Here is a 20,823-nt window from a genome sequence, read left to right on the forward strand (position 1 = left end):
TTGCCTTACTCTGCAAATCTCAGACTTGCAGCCCTGACAGTCATGTAAGCCAATTCCTTTAAATAAAACTCTTTATATACATATATCCTGTTGGTTCTGTTTCTCTGGAGGACCCTGAGTGATACAGGAAGTTACGTAATTCCTTTAAGTCTTAGTTTGCTCAGCTATAAAATCGAGATACTGGTATTTACTTACCTCATATATGAAAAAAGCAGAGCATAGTACTTGATATATAACAGGAGCTCTGTTTATGAGAATTAGTGAGGAGGCTACTGCCGCAGTCTAGAAAAGCGGGGTTTGGTTTAGATAAGTATATATATTTCCCAACTTTGATGCTTTCTAAATAGAAGGAACTTATGTACATGGGGAAAAAAATAAACCATTCAAACTGGTAGTTAATGAAAAGTTAATCTCTCTCCTACTTGATATCCTCAGGACCCCTCCTTGGAAGCAATCACTGTTGATAGTTTCCTACATATCTTTCCAGAACTTTATTCTATAGTTATACACACACACATCTTTTTTCTCACTCCCAGCTTATTTTTTCCTATCCATCTTGCTTCTTTAACTTAATCTTGGGGATTGTTCTTTTCAGCACATAAGAATCTATTTTTTTAAAATGGCTGCATTATGCACTAAGAACAGATAATAATGCACAACTCAATCTAATCATGAGAAAACATAAGATAACCCCAAAGTGTGGGGCCTTCTACAAATTAACCTGACCAGTATAATGTACTTCAAAAGTGTCAAAGTCATGAAAGACAAGGAAAGACTGAGGAACTGTCACAGACTGGAGGAGACTGAGGATGCATGGTGACTAAATGCAGTGCGGGATCCTGTATTAGAACCTGGTACAGGAAAAAAGGACCATAGTGTAGCTTAGTTAATAGTATTATACCAATGTTCATTTCTTGGTTTTGATAATCGTATTATGGTTTTGTAAGATGTTAAGGGCAGGTAGATGAAGGGTATACTGGAACTCTCTGTGCTACTTTTGTCACTCTTCTGTAAATCTAAAATTATCTCAAAATAAAAAGTTGTCAAAAAATGGCTACCAAGCGTTTCACTGGGTGGTTAAACAATAATTGATTTGTTTAATCAGTCCCCAAATGATGGTCATTTAGATTGCTAACATGTCTTGCTGTTATGAGCAATATAAGAGTAAACATTTTTGTACATACATCTTTGCATAATGTGCAAGAATATCTGTAAGATAAATTTCTAGAACTGGAAGTGCCGCATTAAAGACTAAGCACATTTGAAATGTCAACAAACAGTGCCAACTTGTCCTCCAAAACGACTGCATTTGTTTACTACCCTGTCAATAGTATATGAAGATTCTTGTTTCTAAATGCTGCCATCAACACAACCACCCTGAAATTAAATCTCTCTTTTCCCCCTTAAAGTATCAAAATACACATTAAAGAAAACAGGCATCATAATGATCCTTTCTCTGGGCAAGAGCTACAGTTCTGATTTACTGCTGATTTACTGATATACTGCTGATAGCAGAGTTGTGTCTTCTGCCCTGTGTTCCACAGCCTGAGGGATTGGGGGTGCTGACCTGACCACAGCCTCCATCAAAACAGCTTCAGTTCACCAGGCTAGAGGGTAGACCAGAACCCTGGACTGCTGCCCTGCCTGATGATGGAAATGCAAACAAGCCAAATTCTATTATAGAACACAGAGCCAGTGTCGGGAAACCACAAATTGCTGACTTGCTCCTGCGAACAATCAATATTCAGAAGCCAAGTCCAGGAATTCTAAAGATACACCCTGCATGAAGGGCTGAGTGGAGGGAGCAAGCTCTTTTGGAAAAGAACCCAGCATCGGCTATCGGCCTGGTGATACTCCCTAGAGAGCCACCAGGATGGCCCTGTGGCCCCTTTACCACCTTCTCTGATAATCCGGGAACTTTAAGTTGCCTGAGCTGGGGAGGCTCTGGGATATTACCCAGCCCCAAGAGAGTCCAGGTAGACAGTCAGGGGAGTTTCATGAAGCAAGTGCTCCTTTCCAGGGGGACAGTGCAGTGCAGTGGTTGGTGGATTTGAACACCTGGGTTCAAATCCTGACTCAGTCACTTACCAGCTCTCTGACTTGACCTGTGGCTTCACCTCTCTCAGCCTCAGTTTCCTCCTCTATATGATGAAGGCAATCCCTACCTTAGAAGGTCATTCTGAGGATCAAATTGAATGATGTATGTAAATAAGCTAGCATGATACTTGGCTCTTAATAAGGGCTTAATGAATTTTTATTATTCATATTGTTATTCAGCTTAGGATGGGGGAAAGCTCCCTGGAGGAGGGGCCATTTGAGAGAGATCTTAAAGAATTGGGAAGATTTGGCATGTTGGAATGGATGAAGTTCCCTGGCTGAGTGAATTTCAAGGGCAAAAGGCTCTCATACCTTTCTGGACCTGACTGGGCGGGGGGGGGGGGGGATGCTGGGGCCTCAAGAGTAAAATGAAAAAGTCTGGATGACAGGCCATGGACTGTACTGGGCTCATAACACATCCCAGAAGTAAGATCTGGATGTCTCTCATTGAAGTCAGTGGGGTATTTATATTTTATTTTTATTATTTAATTTAATTTTAATTTTGAATTCTGAAATACCTTCAAACTTACAGGACAGTTACAAAAATAGTACACCACCCTTACAGAGAACTCCAACATATCCCTATCCCCACAGATACCCAGATCCACTATTTTTAGGATTTTACCACATTTGCTGTATCATTCTGTATATCCATCAATCCACTGGTCCATTTATTTATCTATCCATCTGTCTGTTTATTAATCCATTTTCTGAACACTTAATACTACCATGTGCATTTCCTCAGAATGAGGATATGTAACCAACTGAGGTGACATTATCAAGTTCAAGAAATTTAACATTGATATAAAGCTTACAGTCTATATTCCAATTTTTTCATATGTCCCAATAATGTCCTTTTGTGCCTTCTCTCCTCCCTTGTTAGACCCATACAGGATAATGTATTGCCTTTAATTGTCATTGTCTCTTTAATTGTTCTTTTTTTTTATTGTGAGAACATATATACAACATAAACTTTCCCATCTCAAATGCTCCCAAGCCTACCATTACTAAAAGGATTAATCACATTCACACTCACCACCTTCCACTACTAAAATTCCCCCATCTCCCCAAAACAGACCCCCTACACTCATTTTACATTAACTCCCCATTCCCCTGGCCCCCTGCCCTTGGCAACCTGTATTCTAATTTCTGTCTATATGAACTTGCATTCTCTGATATTTTCTTTGTAGTTACCATAGGGTTTAAATTTAACATCCTAAATTTGTAACAATCTTGTTGGCTTTGATGACTTAACTTCAATAGCATACACAAACTATGTTCCTATACCTTTCTGTCCTCCCAACTTTGTGTTGTTCTTGTCACAAATTACATATTTATGATTATGAGTCCCAAACCACTGATTTCTCATTACATTTTATGCATCTGACTTTTAGATCTTGTAGAAAGTAAAAAGTGGAGTTACAAACTATAAATACAATAATACTGACATTTATATTTGCCTCTGTCGTTTCCCTCACCAGAGATCTTTATTTCTTCATGTGGCTTCAGTGGAGTGTATTTTGATCAAACCACCTATGCCTCAGAAACCTCATCTTCCAAGTAGCCATTGCAATATGACACAACCTACTCCCAATGTCCAGTACCCAGCCTTTCATTACCATAACAACCCACATCTTGTGGTGAACCTCGTGAGGAGAATAGATGCCAGAGCTTGCTAATGCCCCAGCCCATTTGGAGAGACTGTGATCTCGCCTTCTTTCATGAGCCCAGGTAGTTCATAAACACTGAAGTTTCCCAGATGGAGTAAGGCTACACCAGATATTTTGGCACCATGGGAAAAGCAAAGGTCTTTCTCCATCAAATAAACACTATGATTACATAAGTCTAGAATGTAAGCCAGGGGACAGAGGACCAAACTATCTGAGCTTGCCAGTTATTTGCCTATTTAATACATGAAAAAATGCAGGCGACAGAGGCTGTACCTCTGCACCTAAAGCCAAATTTGCCAGGGGAACTTTACTTCCGAGATACTACTTCAGTGAACATGTCAAAGAGCTGTCCCAATTGCTACTGAAATGTCTCAACTGCAAGGCCCATATCCCAGCAGGTGGTAGGCAGCATCTTTGTTCTGAAGGAGTCTGTCCTTATGAAGCAGAACCTCAGCCTGCAAATAAATGGAAGGTTGGGCCCAGGGGCCACAGTGTGAACAGAGGGGCCTGTGAGAACTGATGTTGATCAGACCCAGGCAAAGGAGCTGGGGCTCAGGACAAAGCTTTGACCTCTGGTAGGGGAACTAAGCCAACACAGGGTTCAGGGGAAAGCTGCAACTTCAGAGCATCTCCTGTGCTCACTGGACCCCCAGCTCAGGGTAGCAAGATCAATTTCAGAAAGGGGCTCTTGACACAGAGCTTGGTTTGGTATAGTGGAAGAATCCTTGTGTTCTTATATGTGAGTTTCTCTTGTATGGACAAGGTGGGGGTACTCATCTTGATTAGATTTGGTTACCCATGAAAAACAAAAAGTGGCTTAAACAACATTAACATTTACTTTCTCTCTCATAAAAGTCCAGAGATCTAGAGTCCCAGGCTACATGATCTTCATGCCATGGTCCATGATGGCTGCTCCTGCCACATGCCTACCATTCCAGACAGCAGAAAGAAGGAAGGGATGAAGAGAGGAGCACACCCTTACTTTAGGGGCATGTCCCAGAAGTCACCCACATCACTTCTCCTCACATCTGGCTGGTCAGAACTTGGTCACAGGGCCACACCTAGCTGCAAGGGAGGCTGGGAAATAGGTCTTTCTTATGGGTGGCCAAGTGCCTGGCTAAATCCATGGGTTTCTACCACTGAAGGAAGTAAGGAAAAATGGATATTGAGGGACAACCAGCAGCCTCCGCTACAATGAGTATGTTATCTATTACCCTAAGGGACCACATATCTTGAGGTCAAGGTGTGAAGCCTTGTCCTTGCAGGAAGACAAGTCTTTCCTTTAAGGTGGTGATGATTCCATGTGATGACTGTGAGAGAACAGTTAAGTACCAGAGAGAAAATGAATGTAAAAGATATGCTGGAGAGAGGCAAGTGAAAGGAGTCTATGCAGACTGAATAGGACTTTAGGGTGAAGGTGAAAAATAGCCTCTGGTACACAGACAGCACCAGCCATGCAGGAACCAGCCACAGAGCACTGCAAGCTAAAGAGCAGTGGTCCTTATCTTATAAAGATAATGTAGTACATGTTGTTCTTAATATTTATTTCCATTTTGCCACCCCTGAGTCCTTGGGATAGACTTAACTGTTTGAGTGTGCCAACAGGAATTATGTCCACATTTGAATGCAACTCCAATGGGACAGGCCCTTTTTCTGTTGGGTAATCACCACATCATGATGACAGTCATGGGCTTGCACGGACTGATTCCACTACACTCAACCTCTGCCACTTCCCTCCCTCAGCACTGCCTGGAAACCCGACATTTAGAGGCAGAGACTCTCTCCTATTCAGCACTGTAGCCCCGGCACCAGGTAAATGGTAAATATCCAGTGACAGAATTGAATGATTGACATAACATGTAAAATGCTTCATAATCTGAGTACAGTATACTTTTTTAGCCTATTCTTTTAACCTGAACTCTCCTATTTTCTAGCCTAGACTCTTACTCCATAGAATAATAGTAATGATGATAGTGAACATTCATTGAGTGTGTAAAGTGTCAGGCATTTTTCTAAGCCTTTACATGCATCAAATCTTCTAATCCTTACAGAACCCTATGAGGTGAGTTCAATTGTTATCCCCATTTTTCAGATGAGAAAATTGGGCTTAGAGAGGTGAAATAACTTGCTGAAGGTCACACAGCCAGCACATAGCAGAGCCAGGACCTGAAGCCATTCACTCTGGCCCCAACCCTCAACCACTCCCAGCCAGTCCTCTCTTAGGGCCTCTGTTACAGAGTATGCCTTGCTCTCTCAACTAGCCGAGCCTTTGCTTTGCAGGAATACCCTTTCCCAGTATCTGGCTTTGGCAAAACTTTACTTATCCTTTAAAGTCCAGTCCTGATGTCACCTCCTGACCCCACTTGCCTCTCCAACCAGGGAAAGGAAGTTGCCCCTCCTTTCTCTTCATTCCTTTCACTTGTTCCCAACCCTGGACTGGGAGCTCTCCTGAAGCAGGGACCACATCTCACGCCTGGGTCTCCCTTGTCCACAGCAAGGTCCTTTGTTCATGTTTGTTGAATGAGTAACTGACCCGCACTATTACACATCCTAGGAAACAGGTTCAGAGAGGCCAGACCCCAGGATTTCTGCCTCCCATTCTGCTCTCGCACACACCATCCTGTCTGTACATGGAACGTTTGGAAAAGCCCTTGTGCATCTTTGAGCCTTTCTTAATTCTGTCTCACGCCTCACCCCAAAGGGTACTTCTTTGAGAGTGCTGATGGGAAAGAGAGTTTTGGCAAGTCTTGTCTGGGAGTCATGAGGCATAGGGAAAAACAAACAATCCTGGGGTGTATTTTGCTGACCCAATCCTCAAAACAGAACAAAATACTCCACACTCAAGCTGGGGCCTCTGGCCAGCAAGGTACCAAGTCAACTTGGACAGAATTTTAAATGGATTCTCCTCCTTTTTTCTTAAAATGGTGGGGCAAATATTTTCCAGTTTGTCTGGATTTTCTTTAAGGCAAAGCAAAAACAAAACAAAACAAGACAAAACAAAACAAACAACACTGAACATTTCACAAGGCCCTGGAGGTTTCCAAACTAAGCTCAGGCACTTGATCTCTTAACTCCCCTCCCTGCCAAATGCATCCACCATGTCCCAGGCTCTGAAACTCTCCCCACAATCTGGTCAAAGAAGCTTGGACAAAGTGCTGACCTCAATTGGGAAAAATCGAAGACATTATCAAGCAATAACTTAATAACTCTCAACTCCAGGCCTGTGTGTAAAGATAGTAAGGCATCAGTGGTGAGAGTACTGGCTTTCAGAGAGCAGATCAGGGTTGGAATTCTGGTCTTACCATTTACCAGCTGTGTGACTTTGAGCAACTTACTCACTCTCTCTGAGCCTCAGTTTACTCATCTGTAAGACCTGTAATAGTACCTATCTCAGCGTTGTTGTGTGGACTCAATGGGATAATGCAAGTAAAGTGCTCAGTACAGTACCTGATACACAGTGAGTATCTAATTGATATGAGCTATTATTATTTACACATGATATCCCTTACGCTGGCATGCACTTCTCCACCTTTTCTGCCTAGAAAACTTCTGATCATCCTTCAATACCCATCATACGGGTACCCCTCTTGGTGAGCCATCTCTGACCATCCCATCTATCCTTCAATATTACTGCAGTCCCTAGTTTTCTTGGTTCTCCCAACCCCCCACCTTTGCCCCTCTAACAATGTGCTGAGTTCACAGGTATTGATGGCATTTGTTTACTTTCCTGTCTCTCCCAGTGGGTCATGCCAATCAAGAGGGCAGGCTCAGGTCTGTGCCTTAAGGGCCTAACCCAGTGCCTGTCCACACAGGGGCTTAGGAAATGGTGTCTAAATAATGCACCTACATCTTTAGATTAGAAACACTAGGAAGCTGGGAAAAGAGGAGGCTTGCAGGGTTGGGGACTGTACAACTCCAGGGAGCATTTTATTATTTTATGTGAATGGAGTCCTCTGGAGTGGTGCAGTATGGTGGCTCTGGGCTTCTGCATCAGTCTTAGTCTCAATTCTTAGCTCTGCCACTTTCTGGCTTCATTCCTTTGGGCCATTTAATCTCTATGGGCCTCAGTGTCTTCACATGTAAACTGGTATTATGATAGTGACTTCTCCAGATTGTTGTCAAGGTTAAATGAGAGTAAACATATGTATGAGTTATATAAGTATGTTACATATATGTACATGTGTATGTGTCTAGCATCCTTATGATGGGTACTGAAGGATGAATAGAATTAGAGAGCAACACTCCTGATGGTGCCTGGCATTTAGTAGAGGCCTGGCCACTGGTAGCTGTTTCTTGGCACTTGTTTCTTGGATTTTAACAACAGGATTCCCACTAGGGCTGAACATCAGACTGGTTGTCTCCATGGTATAATTCTTAGGTAGTGTGAAGAGGCAGAAAGAACAGTGCTCCAGGAGGCCAGAACCCAGGAACAAGGTGTGTATGTGTGTGTATATTTTGCTCTCAGCTCCCCCACCACGACCCATCATCTCCTCTCTGATCCCAGGCCTGTCCTGGGTTGACACATCACACTTACGGGAAGACTCCGAGGCAGAGGGGCCACGAGGAATCCCTGGAGGCCAGCCAGGCTGCCTGGGTGCCAAGAAGCAGGAGCAGCTTAGGGTAGTGGCGCTGCTTTGGCTGTAGTCAGGAGGCCTCTGGGGCGGAAGATGTGGTTCAGACCCGGTTGCCTGGGTGCAAAATGCTGCCTGGGACTCTTCCTAGCTGTTTCACTTCTCTGTGCCTCCACTTCCTCACCTATAAGAGGGGGATAGCAAATAGTTCCTACCTCACAGGGCTCTGGTGAGGAGTAACAGTGTTGATAAAAATAAAGCAGGGAGAATGCTGCTGGCTCTGGCTCCTGAGAAGAGCTCAATAAATGTTAGCCATTATTGTTGTTATTCTTATTACTCAGAATTTGCAAGCAAGAGCCCTTTGCTGGACCCTAGGGAGGCAGTTAGAAGGGAGCAGGTCTAGCAGATTTTGTGCACTGGAAGTTTACCAGGCCTTGCCACTGATCAGCTTTGTGGCACTGGCCATTTTCCCTCTCTGTGTAATCAGGTGTTGGGCCAGGGGAAGTGAGCTCGAAGGGAGTGAGCCTTGAGGGTCCAAATAGCCCAGGGGAAACTGCCCAGCTCCACACTGGCCAGGCAGTGCTGAAGGTCATCTAATCTAAGACAATTTCAAGACACCTTTATTTTATGTTCCACTAAATAAGAATAAAATACTGTCAATTATAATTGTAAGAGTCTGTCAATTCTTCAGACTCATCCGGATTTCATAGATGTTGGAATTTGAAAAAAATAGGCGTCTTAGAGTTGATGAAACACAGTATGTCCTGTTTCTTTGTTTTTGGCAGTGAGGATCTACCGAAGAGGGAGTGGCAGGGCTATTTGGCCTAGGGTCTCAGATTCTGGCTATTATTTAATATCAAATTAATGTCAGGGAAGAAGGGTGAGGCACCATCCCAAATGGGGTTCTATACTTGAAGAATTAGCTTAACCCATGGCTGGGAAATAGATACAACAGGCTGCAAAAGCCCCATTCAAGCATTTGGTGGGCCTCATGGAACAAGCCTACCACTTTGGAGTCTGACAGACCTGGCTTCTGGTGCCTAAGCACCTATTCACCAACTAAGAAGCTGAAAGAATGAAGAAAGGCTCAAAAATGCAGAGGGCTTTGCCAAATGCTGCTTGCACAGAGCCATGTGCAGGGAAGAGAGGGCTGGGAGATGGGGGTCTTGAGGTCCCATCTTGGTTCTTCCCTCACTGGCTGTGAAACTGGGACAGATTCCTCTGCCTCTCTGGACCTGTTTCCTCCTGGGAAAAACAGTGGAGTTCAGTCACTCATTCAACACATGTGACCCGAGGACCTTCCCTTTTAGGCCCTGTGCTGAGGGTTGGGGATATGGAGGCATGAGAGGTGCCTCTTCTTCAGCAGAGACCTCAGTCCAGTTCAGAGAAGCAACAAGCTAAAGAGAGCAAAGAGGAGAGGAGGGAGCCAGGCTCTCTCCATACACTTTCTCATTCGATACTCACAACCACCGTATGAGATAGGTAATACAGGTATTCTCATGCCCATTTCATAGATGAAGTCATTGAGACTGAGAAAGACTGCAGTGCAGGCTGAGGTTGTGTGGCAGCAATGACAGGGCCAGGATTTGGACCTGGGTCTAGCTGACTCAAAGCCAGTTCTCTTTCCTTTTCACCTTTGATGCTCAGTCACAGATTTCCTCCCAGCACAACACTCTCAGATCATATGCCAAACAAACAAACAAAAATAGCCAATGGAGGTCATGTTCTGAGAGTCCCCTACAGGCTTCCTTCTCTCTTAGCAGCCACGTAAGGGATAGCCTCTCTCCACGCAGGAATGGATGGTGAGGAGGGGCATGGTGGCCCAGCCTATCTACCCATGGCTTCTCCTCAAAGGCGGTAGAGAGGCCACATTTTAGTGGAGTGAGCCTCCCCCTCCACAAAGCTTCCTGACTATGCACTTAAGGAGTGTCCGTGGTGTGAAGTGCCATCTGAGTGATTCCTCTTGTGGTTTTATCTCCAGCAGCACTTAATAGAGTCCAGAGTTTCACACAGGAAAATACAGAAATCACAGGACTGCTGTGTCACTAAGCATTATGTTCGCAGGTGCGTGCCATAGGAAGAAAGGGTGGGAGAAGACACTGGGGCCAATCCCGTGCCTGTAGCCCCCATGACAGTCCCATCAAGGGGTTTTCTACCCTCTGCTTGCACATCTCCAGGGATAGGGAGCTCACTTCTTCCATTCAGGACTTCTAGCTCGTAGAGCTGAACGCTGCCTTGCTGCATTTTGCCAAGGAAGCCTCCAGGCCAAGGATGGTGAAGTGATTTGCCCAAGGTCACCTGAAATATCAGTGGAAGATTAGAAGAGCCCATATCAGAGTCCAGGAACTTAGAAACCTGGTTGTGATCCTGGCCTTACAGTTCAGTAACTTGAATTAAATGACCTTTAATAAACAATGACCAAAGGCCTACTATGTGCCAGGCACCATACTTATACACACATAGCGATCCCAGGCAATCACTTCACCTCCCTGACCCTCAGTTTCATCATCTATGAAATAGAAGGTACCTCCTGGCTACTTTTCTCAGAGTCTTCTTGTGAGGATTCAGTTTGAAGAAAAGAGATAAAGTGCTTTGCACACTGTAAAGTGGGGTGCACGTGGAGGGGTCATCCCACCTTTGCAGTCCACTCTACTTGCAGCAGACCTCCGTCTCAGCACTGCCCACTGTATTGGAATTTGTTTGCTTGTGTCTCTCCCTGACCAGACTCCCCGAGGGAGTAATGGTGTTGATTCATCTTTGATTCCCCAGAGCCCAGCATTGGGCCTGGCATTTGGTAGGTACTTATCTGAGTTTGCGAATAAAAAGAACACGTGAGCAAGTAACAAAAGAAAAAATAGATAAATGGGAACTCCTCAAGCTTAGAAGTTTCTGCACCTCAAAGGAATTTCTCAAAAAGGTAAAGAGGCAGCCAACTCAATGGGAAAAAATTTTTGGAAACCATGTATCTGACAAAAGACTGATATCTTGCATATATAAAGAAATCCTACAACTCAATGACAATAGTACAGACAGCCCAATTATAAAATGGGCAAAAGATATGAAAAGACAGTTCTCTGAAGAGGAAATACAAATGGCCAAGAAACACATGAAAAAATGTTCAGCTTCACTAGCTATTAGAGAGATGCAAATTAAGACCACAATGAGATACCATCTAACACCTATTAGAGTGGCTGCCATTAAACAAACAGGAAACTACAAATGCTGGAGGGGATGTGGAGAAACTGGAACTCTTATTCATTGCTGGTGGGACTGTATAATGGTTCAGCCACTCTGGAAGTCGGTCTGGCAGTTCCTTAGAAAACTAGATATAGAGTTACCATTCGATCCAGCGATTGCACTTCTCGGTATATACCCGGAAGATCGGAAAGCAGTGACACGAACAGATATCTGCACGCCAATGTTCATAGCAGCATTATTCACAAATGCTAAGAGATGGAAACAACCCCAATGTCCTTCAACAGATGAGTGGATAAATAAAATGTGGTATATACACACGATGGAATACTACACGGCAGTAAGAAGGAACGACCTCGTGAAACATATGACAACATGGATGAACCTTGAAGACATAATGCTGAGCGAAATAAGCCAGGCACAGAAAGAGAAATATTACATGCTACCACTAATGTGAACTTTGAAAAATGTAAAACGAATGGTTTATAATGTAGAATGTAGGGGAACTAGCAATAGAGATCAATTAAGGAAGGGGGAACAGTAATCCAAGAAGAACACATATGCTATTTAACGTTCTGGGGATGCCCAGGAATGACTATGGTCTGTTAATTTCTGATGGATATAGTAGGAGCAAGTTCACAGAAATGTTGCTATATTATGTAACTTCCTTGGGGTAAAGTAGGAACAGGTTGGAAGTAAAGCAGTTATCTTAGGTTAGTTGTCTTTTTCTTACTCCCTTGTTATGGTCTCTTTGAAATGTTCTTTTATTGTATGTTTTTCTTTTTTTTTTGTTTTTTTTTGTTTTTTTTTTGTTTGTTTGTTTTTAATTTTTTTTTCCATACAGTTGATTTAAAAAGGAGGAACAGGTTAAAAACAAACAAACAAACAAAAAAAAAAAACAGGAAAAAAATATGTAGTGCCCCCTTGAGGAGCCTGTGGAGACTGCAGGGGTATTGGCCTACCCCACCTCCATGGTTGCTAACGTGACCACAGACATAGGGGACTGGTGGTTTGATGGGTTGAGCTCTCTACCGTAGGTTTTACCCTTGGGAAGATGGTTGCTGCAAAGGAGAGGCTAGGCCTCCTTATAATTGTGCCTAAGAGCCTCCTCCTGAATGCCTCTTTGTTGCTCAGATGTGGCCCTCTCTCTCTAGCTAAGCCAACTTGAAAGGTGAAATCACTGCCCTCCCCCCTACGTGGGATCAGACACCCAGGGGAGTGAATCTCCCTGGCAACGTGGAATACGACTCCCGGGGAGGAATGTAGACCCGGCATCGTGGGACGGAGAACATCTTCTTGACCAAAAGGGGGATGTGAAAGGAAATGAAATAAGCTTCAGTAGCAGAGAGATTCCAAAAGGAGCCGAGAGGTCACTCTGGTGGGCACTCTTACGCACAATTTAGACAACCCTTTTTAGGTTCTAAAGAATTGGGGTAGCTGGTGGTGGATACCTGAACCTATCAAACTACAACCCAGAACCCATGAATCTCGAAGACAATTGTATAAAAATGTAGCTTATGAGGAGTGACAATGGGATTGGGAAAACCATAAGGACCACACTCCACTTTGTCTAGTTTATGGATGGATGAGCAGAAAAATAGGGGAAGGAAACAAACAAACAAACAGACAAAGGTACCCAGTGTTCTTTTTTACTTCAATTGCTCTTTTTCACTTTAATTATTATTCTTATTATTTTTGTGTGTGTGCTAATGAAGGTGTCAGGGATTGATTTAGGTGATGAATGTACAACTATGTAATGGTACTGTGAACAATCGAAAGTACGATTTGTTTTGTATGACTGCGTGGTATGTGAATATATCTCAATAAAATGAAGACAAAAAAAAAAAAAAGAACATGTGAGGAGGTGCCAGGTGGAAGTGCCCTAGAAGACCAGAGGAGGAAGGGCTCAGCAAGAGGGAGGGTGGAGGGTGAGAAGGCTTTGGTGGAGAGGAGAGAGCGGGACATGCCAAGCAATAGGGATGACTTGGACAAAGGTCAGGAGATCGAAATCGATATGGACTTCGTGGGAAACATGGAGGGGAGTGGGCAAATAGGACAGCAATGAAGGATGAGGATAGAAAATAATAATAATTTACAATACTTTGCACTTGCTATGTTCCAGATAATGTTCAAAGAGGTATAGGTGTATCACCTCATCAAACCCTCATGACAGCCTATGAGGTGGATACTATTCTCCCCACTTTGCAGACAGGAAACAGAGAGGTTCAGTAATTGGCCCAAGGTCACAACAGCCATTAAGCAGCAAGGCTGGGACTTGAACCCAGGTGGTCTGACTCAAGAATCTGTGCTCTTAAAGTATGACGAAATCTGTTTGTAAGTAGCTAGGGACTTTGGACTTTTTCTTGTGCTACAGGAAAAACTTTGAGCAAGACTTTTGAGCAACAGGGAGCAAGAGACTTTTGAGCAAGAGAAGTGATTAATAAAGTGAAGTAATAGGGGAGAAAGTACCCATGTTACAATACATTAACTTAAGTTCTTTAGTTGGCAGTTTCCTTAGATTTCAAATGTGGCCCAACTGGGCCAAGTCCTCAGAATAAGGGAACCCAGACTTTAGCGAGAGACCTGGCATAGGGAAGAAAATGGGCTAGAATACTCTAGGACTGTTGGCTAACTGGCAGTGTTGACAAAGGCTTTAAAAGTCCCTGCACGCTGGGGCCGGGGTGGGGTGGGGTGGAGGATAGTGGGAAATGGGACCAGGAAAGGGGGCTGAGGGTTAGACATAATCAGGCTGAGCACACACTTCCTGCCAGAAGAGCCAGAGCTAGACTGCACCATGGCAAAATTTGTTTTGCTATCCTGTGGGCTGAGTGGGGTCCCGGGTGCTAGGGGGCTGCTCAGCGACCCTCTGGCTTCCAGACTTTTCTCCTCAGGACACTCTTAGGTCCCTGTACCACAAACTGGGATGAGCTTGTGTTGAGTCACCAGACTGTCTCCACACCTCTGCTTGGTGCCACACAGTCCCGATGGCTCTGAAGGAGACTGAGGTCAGCTGGGCTGTCTGGGCAGACAGAGCTGCCAGAGCCAGGACCCTGCAGGGTCTGGAAATGGGCCCCAGCCCCTCCCTTTGATGGGTCTGCAATCAAGGTTGTTTTGCTCTGCAAGATGATCATGGGGTCTCATTTCCCTGCCAACCACCCCCATCAACCCTGAGCCCCCTGGGACACAGGCGAACAGTCAGTCAGGGTAAAGAAACCACAATTCAGGAAAGGGATTGCTGATGCTCTGGCCACATGAGCCAAGAAACTGGTCCAAGGTTGACTTTGGCTGAGTCCCCACTCACAGTAGCTTATCTTAGGAGTAATTTGTAAAAGAAAGTTGGAATTGGAATTTGTAGTGAGCGTGGGGGCAGTTGCACAAGTGCTCTGTTTTAGCCTACAGAGTAGTTTATAAAGCAGAGTGGCTACACCTTGACTGGGGACCGTGTTGAGCACTGAGTCATTAACAAGGGGGACACCGCCCCAAGCCTCAGGTGACCATGCCCACCCCTTCAGAGGGAGTCCTGACCCAAAGGGAGAACAAGAGGTTCACAAGCTTTGCTCTCCTTAAAACAGCAAAGGGTTTTTGGTGGTTTTGAGGTTGTGGTTCTGAGGTGCCCTAGGGTGCCTTCAAGCACCTGTCCCCCTTTTGTGTGGGACCACACCTAGGGCAGGAACAGAGAGCCAACAAACTGATGTGTGCCTGAATTGCCTCTTCAGTTGGGAAGAAGCTCTCGGCAGTATAAAAGGCAGTGGGTCTGGCTGAGATCACCCTCGGTCTTCCTCACGCAGTGAGGGGCTCCCAGGTCACACTCCAACTCACTCGTCCACTGGGTGGAGCTGCCTGCACCTCCCAATGTTCTCTTCCTCACATCTTTGCTTAACAGAGGGCTGAACTCACCTAGGTAGATGTGCGCACGGTAAGATTACGCCAAGCACGTCACCTGTCGCTCCCCTGTTGCTGCACCTGGATGTGTCTACTCACCCTTTCTCCACTCGTCCTCCGCCGTCTGGTTTCCAGGCCTCGGTGCTGGCTCTTTCCAGTGGCCATGGTGCCCTCCATAGCATATTCTGTCAATATCCAATGTATCCGTAAAGCCCAGTTCAACTATTCATAAAGCCCGAAAGAGAAGAATTCAGCTCTCTTTCCCTCATGCCCACAGCACTTTGTGTGAAGCTCTGCACACACCAAGTGCTCCAAAGGGCATGTCTGGGACTGTCTTGGGACCTCCTGGTCCCCAGCACAATGGTCCATCATTAATACCTCCTGAAAGAGCAAACATTTGTTGCACTCCTACATGCCAAGCCCTGGCCAGGAAATTTTCAACAAACACTAACTCATTTAAGTTAAAGAACACTAGAATGTGGGAGTTATCTGATGAGGAAACAAACTCAGAGAGGCTCAGTGACTTGTTCAGGGTTAAAAAGCAAGTGATGGAATCAGAATTCAAACCCAGTTCAGTCTGACTCCAAGTTCAGGGCATTTTCCCGCATAAATAGACACAAAATAATATCGTTTATACTGCATTATCACATACATTATTTCATTTGATCCTCACAACAGCCCTGTGAGGTAGGTAGGGTTATGTATTACTGTTATGCCCATTTCACAGATGAACAAACTGTGGCTCAGTGAGGCGCATGACTTACTTAAAGTTAATGCATGGCACGTTAATGGCTTTCTCTAAAGCCAAGCTGTTTGAGTTAGGAAGCACTGAAAAGATGGAGGAGAAGCTGTAGGAAGTAGCAGTGATTTACAAGATTTCTCCTCCCAACTGCTTTGTTGTGGTCAGTTTCTGCAATCTGGTCTAAAATGGGTTCTCCTGAGGGGGTTCCCCAATTACTGCTGGCCTGGTGACCTGGGCAGCTGTCACAGACTCCTGGGTCCCACTGACCTGAAAAAAGGCCTTTATTGCCTAACGGACCAGCCTTGCCCAAGGCTCTATGTACGACCTCCCTACTCCCAGGGTGTACCTAGGGGAAGCCCCTTCCTTGGCCCATCTCCAGTATCACCTGTGTCATCAGGCTTCTCTGGCTTTGTCTGAGGGCCCCTGCCCAGTGGGGAAGCTGGGCACTCCCAAGGCCAGACTTGTTCCAGGGATGAATCATATTGCACAGTTTGAGGCTTGTGCTGCTCAGCACCGCCGGGAAGTGGTGGCTTGGGGTTTCTTGTCCTGGATCTCACTACAAGGAGGCCCATGGACCAGTTTTGACCAGAAACAGTACCACAGGGGAAGGCCACTTTCTTCAGCAGTGTCTTAGGGGCTAGAAACTTACTCCAAGGACACTGCTTTTGTTCAGACCACTCTAGGCTTCTCGCTGCACACTGCCCTCTGACACCCCGGTCTTCTCCCTCTGGATCTCCTCAGCACAACAAATCTTCATCCTCCAACAGAAAATAGTCAAAAGGTATGTGGAGACATGGCTGGTAAGGAAGGTGGGTGAAATAGGGGTCATAAATGAAGTGAAGCCATAACAAAATGGACTGATTTACAGGGGATGGAAGGGGCCAGCTTGGTTCTGAAGACAGATCAGAGGGGAATCATAATTGTGATTAATAATATTTTGAGAATAAGTGTTTGCCTCTCTAGGTAACTATTTTGAAGATGTTGCTCCATGTTTGGATGTGAAGGAAGGCCTAGAATGAAGACAAGCAAATAGATGTGGCAAGAGGACAGGTTTTTGCTCAACATAAGGAAGGACTTTCTAACAGCCAGCATGGGGCTGATGGGTGTGTTTGGGGATGGGGGAGTACTAAGTGACCTTTGAGTTCTTTTCCAACCCTGAGATTCTATGGTCTATTTGTTTAAAATGACCTGCTTCAACCATACTTCAAAGTTTGGGGGAAAGGATTATAGCAGTCAGGTAACAGGTCAGACTATGAAGCACCTTTCATTACATACTGTCTCCAGATACTCTCAAATCTTTGCAGAAAGAGCAGTCCATTTCCATTTCTGGAAGCTAGAAATGCCTAGATTTGGCCCGGTCAAGAGGGACATCCTCACCTTCTGAACCCTGTCTTGTGCTCACTCCTCTAGGCCATGCTGCAGCTCAAATCTCTCCCCAAGTGTGGCTGCACGCATAGCTCTGAGAACACGCTGCATTTCCAAGCTACCCACACATGGATACCCGCTGGGCAAATAAGTCCAAAGTCCTGGATGCATCCTAGGGATGGAGAAGCAGGTGTGATGGTACTCTCTGGGTACTTTATGTCCTGGGAAATTGAAGTGAGCCTCTTGTTCTCACCCCACCCCCTCCTACAGCGGCCTTTTTATATAGATGGGTGAGGTACTGGCTAGTGGTACAGGGAAAAATGGAGTCAATGGACACTGCTGCTCCTTTGACTCAGCCAGAAAGTCCTCTTGTGGCCTCCTTTTGTGCACATCAGCAGACTCTTCACTTGTCATAATAAACTGCCCATCTCCAGCTCAAAGTGGCAAGAAGAAAAGGTGTTTCTGTTCAGAAGACGTGGATTCCAAAAGATGGACTACATCATGGAGGGAATCAAGTTCTGCTATGTGATTAATACATATTAGTATAGCATTGCCTCATACCACTGGTGAGACACTCCAAGATCTTGGCTGATATGGAGTTTCTTGGGACCCCACGCTTCCAGTGTTGCTGGGTCCTTTTACTTGTACCGTATTAATCGAATAATCTTATTATTCATAAAATCCAGAGCATGCGGGTGAGAAGAATCAATGCAGAAGCCATCACTCAGAGCAATTTTCAGCACCTCCTCCACGAAGACTTGGAAGCTGTTGATCTGCTTGTTGGCAGGCACCACCCAGAGCCTCTTGAGGTTCTGCTTGGTGTACTCCTCCTCCGGCAGGCCCTCCACATTAGCCACCCAGTCCAGAGTCAGGTGGTTGGGGTCCTGCAAGTGGCTGGTAATGGAGGAGAGGTTGCCATTAGAGCAGTAGAAGAGCTTGGAGCCAAGAAGCTTGAGGAAGAGGCAGGAGGTGCTGAAGATGTTGGCATTGAAGACTTCCATGCTGGAGGAGGAGAGGCTGTAGATCTGAGGGGCCTCGCGCACAGTGAAGTGGACCATCTGCACACGCTGGTTCAACGTGATATTGAGCATGGCATTCTTCTCTGCCTTGGAGAGCTCCACCTCCTTCTCCTGCAGGGCCTCAATCAGGGGCTGCACCTGGTAGAAGTCAGCCTCCCTGCGGAGCAACCCCATCTCCTGGAAGTCCTCAGGCAAGTCCAGGTGGGAGGTCCGCAGGAAGTTGAGGATGTAGCGGAATACTTTGCCATCACGGTCAATGAAGCAGTTGCCCTGGCTGTCCCTCTTAGTGGGCATCTTCCCACTGAACATGGCACCCAGCATGGAGTCAGGAAAGCTGGTCAGAGTTGCCAGGGAGGTTGTGTACAGCTTGCCCCCGACGTTCAGTGTGATGGGGTCAGACATGGCAGAAGGATGGGGTGCTGGGAAGTCTTCCTAGAGGAGAAAGGTGAGAAATGACCATTACCCAACCATGTCTGGGCAGTCACAGTTCTCAACTCCTTATTGTAAATCAAGCCTAAACTCCTCAGGGTTGAAATGAGTTAATACTTGATGAACAAATATATGGGTGGTAATTACCTTACTGTCTGAAGCATATTAGGTTCACTAGGGAATTAGAAAACAAAACAAAACAAAACAAAAAACGAAGCCTGGGTCCCATCCTCCAGAGATTGTTTAAACTGGTCTGCAATATGGCCCCAGAATTGGTATTTTTTTAAAAGTTCCCTTGGTGATTCTAAATGTTCCATTAGAATAGAGAACTACTGGTTTAAAGGAAGAAAGAAAATGTGCCCAGGTTGAATACTATGCTACATGCTTTTACAAATATTTGTTTACTTAATAGTTACGCCATCGTTTAATGTGGACAATACAATCATCCATTTCTGTATTGCAGATGAGGAAACCTGTGCCAGGACTCATTCCCCAGGCTCAGAGAGGTGAAGTTCCTTGCCAGGATTCAATCCCAAGTCCTTTTATATGAATGGAAAATGTGTAAATGCTTACTAGCCAAAGATTGGAACACTCTAAGTAGTTAACAAATGCTCTGGGATTTATGACTCCCAGCCCCATGCTCTTTCTTTTGCACCAGTATTGTCTCTGAATTTAATTATTTTTCTATATATTATAATTTCTACTATAATGATTGACTGTGATTAGTACCACTTTCATCTATCTATGAGGCCCACAATGGGTCACTCAGCCCTCTGAACTTCAAATAACAAATCTTTTCTGGATTTTCACTCCTCCCATGCCAACTTGTCTTGCCATGAAGATGTTCTTGGCTCCTGGTGGCATCCTCAAACTTCTCTGAAAGCTGCTGCAAGGTCAGGGCAAATTGTGGGCCTCTGCCCCACAGCATCCTTTTCTTGAGGACTCCTTACACACTTTTTTTTTTATATTGAACATTTAAAAAATTTTATTGTGGTAACATATATACAACATATTTCCCATTTTAACCACTTTTAAATAGACAATTCGGTGGTGTTGATTACATTCAAAATATTGTGCTCCCATCACCACCATCCATTACCAAAACTTTTCTATCACCCTAAACAGAAACTCCGTACACATCAAGCATTAACTTCCCATTTCCCATCCCCATTCCTGTCCATCTGTAATCTTCTGAGTTTGCTTATTCTAGGTATTTCATATAAATGCGATCATACAATATCTGTCCTTTTGTGTGTAGCTTTTTCCACTCAACATGATGTCTACAGGGTTTGTCCACATAGCAGAATATCATTCCTTTTTATGCCTGAACAATATTACATTATAGGAATATAGTACATTTTGCTCATCCATTTATCTATTGATGGACACTTGGGTTGTTTCCACTTTTTGGCTATTGTGAATAAGGCTGCTATGAACATTGGTATACAGGTATTTGTTTGAGCTTCTGCTTTCAATTCTTTTGAGTATATACCTAGAGCAGAATTGCTGAGTTTTATGCTAATTCTACATTTAACTTTCTGGGGAACTGCCAAACTGTTTTCCACAGCAGCTGTACCATTTTACATTCCCCACTAAAAAAGTACAAGTGTTCCTATTTTTTCACATCCTCACCAATACTTAATTTCCATTTTTTAATAGTAGTCATTCTTGTGGGTGTGAAGTGGTATCTCATTGTAGTTTTGATCTGCATTCCCCTAATGTACAGCATCTTTTCAAGTGCTTATTGGCCATGGGGATATCTTCTTTGAAAAAATACCTCTTCAAGTCCTTTGCCCATTTTATGCTTGGGTTGTTTGTCTCTGTCTTGTTGAACTGTAAGATATACAGATATA

The 20,823-nt window shown here is 44.6% G+C and overlaps 1 protein-coding gene across 4 annotated transcripts in view; it reads right to left on the reverse strand.

Moving 5' to 3' along the window:
- Nucleotides 1-15,942: 15,942 nt before the first annotated feature.
- The window catches only part of KCTD21 (potassium channel tetramerization domain containing 21), a 37,017-nt gene continuing 32,136 nt past the window's right edge, over nucleotides 15,943-20,823 (reverse strand). For all 4 annotated transcript variants that reach the window (XM_037840840.1, XM_037840841.1, XM_037840838.1 and 1 more), the window contains one exon: nucleotides 15,943-18,973. In XM_037840840.1, coding sequence (XP_037696768.1) covers nucleotides 18,161-18,943 — 783 coding nt within the window. In that variant the 5' untranslated portion in view covers nucleotides 18,944-18,973 and the 3' untranslated portion in view covers nucleotides 15,943-18,160. The remainder of the gene's footprint in view (nucleotides 18,974-20,823) is intronic.

Source organism: Choloepus didactylus, chromosome 6 (genome assembly GCF_015220235.1).
Source record: "Choloepus didactylus isolate mChoDid1 chromosome 6, mChoDid1.pri, whole genome shotgun sequence".
In the NCBI taxonomy this organism is placed as follows: Eukaryota; Metazoa; Chordata; class Mammalia; order Pilosa; family Megalonychidae; genus Choloepus; species Choloepus didactylus.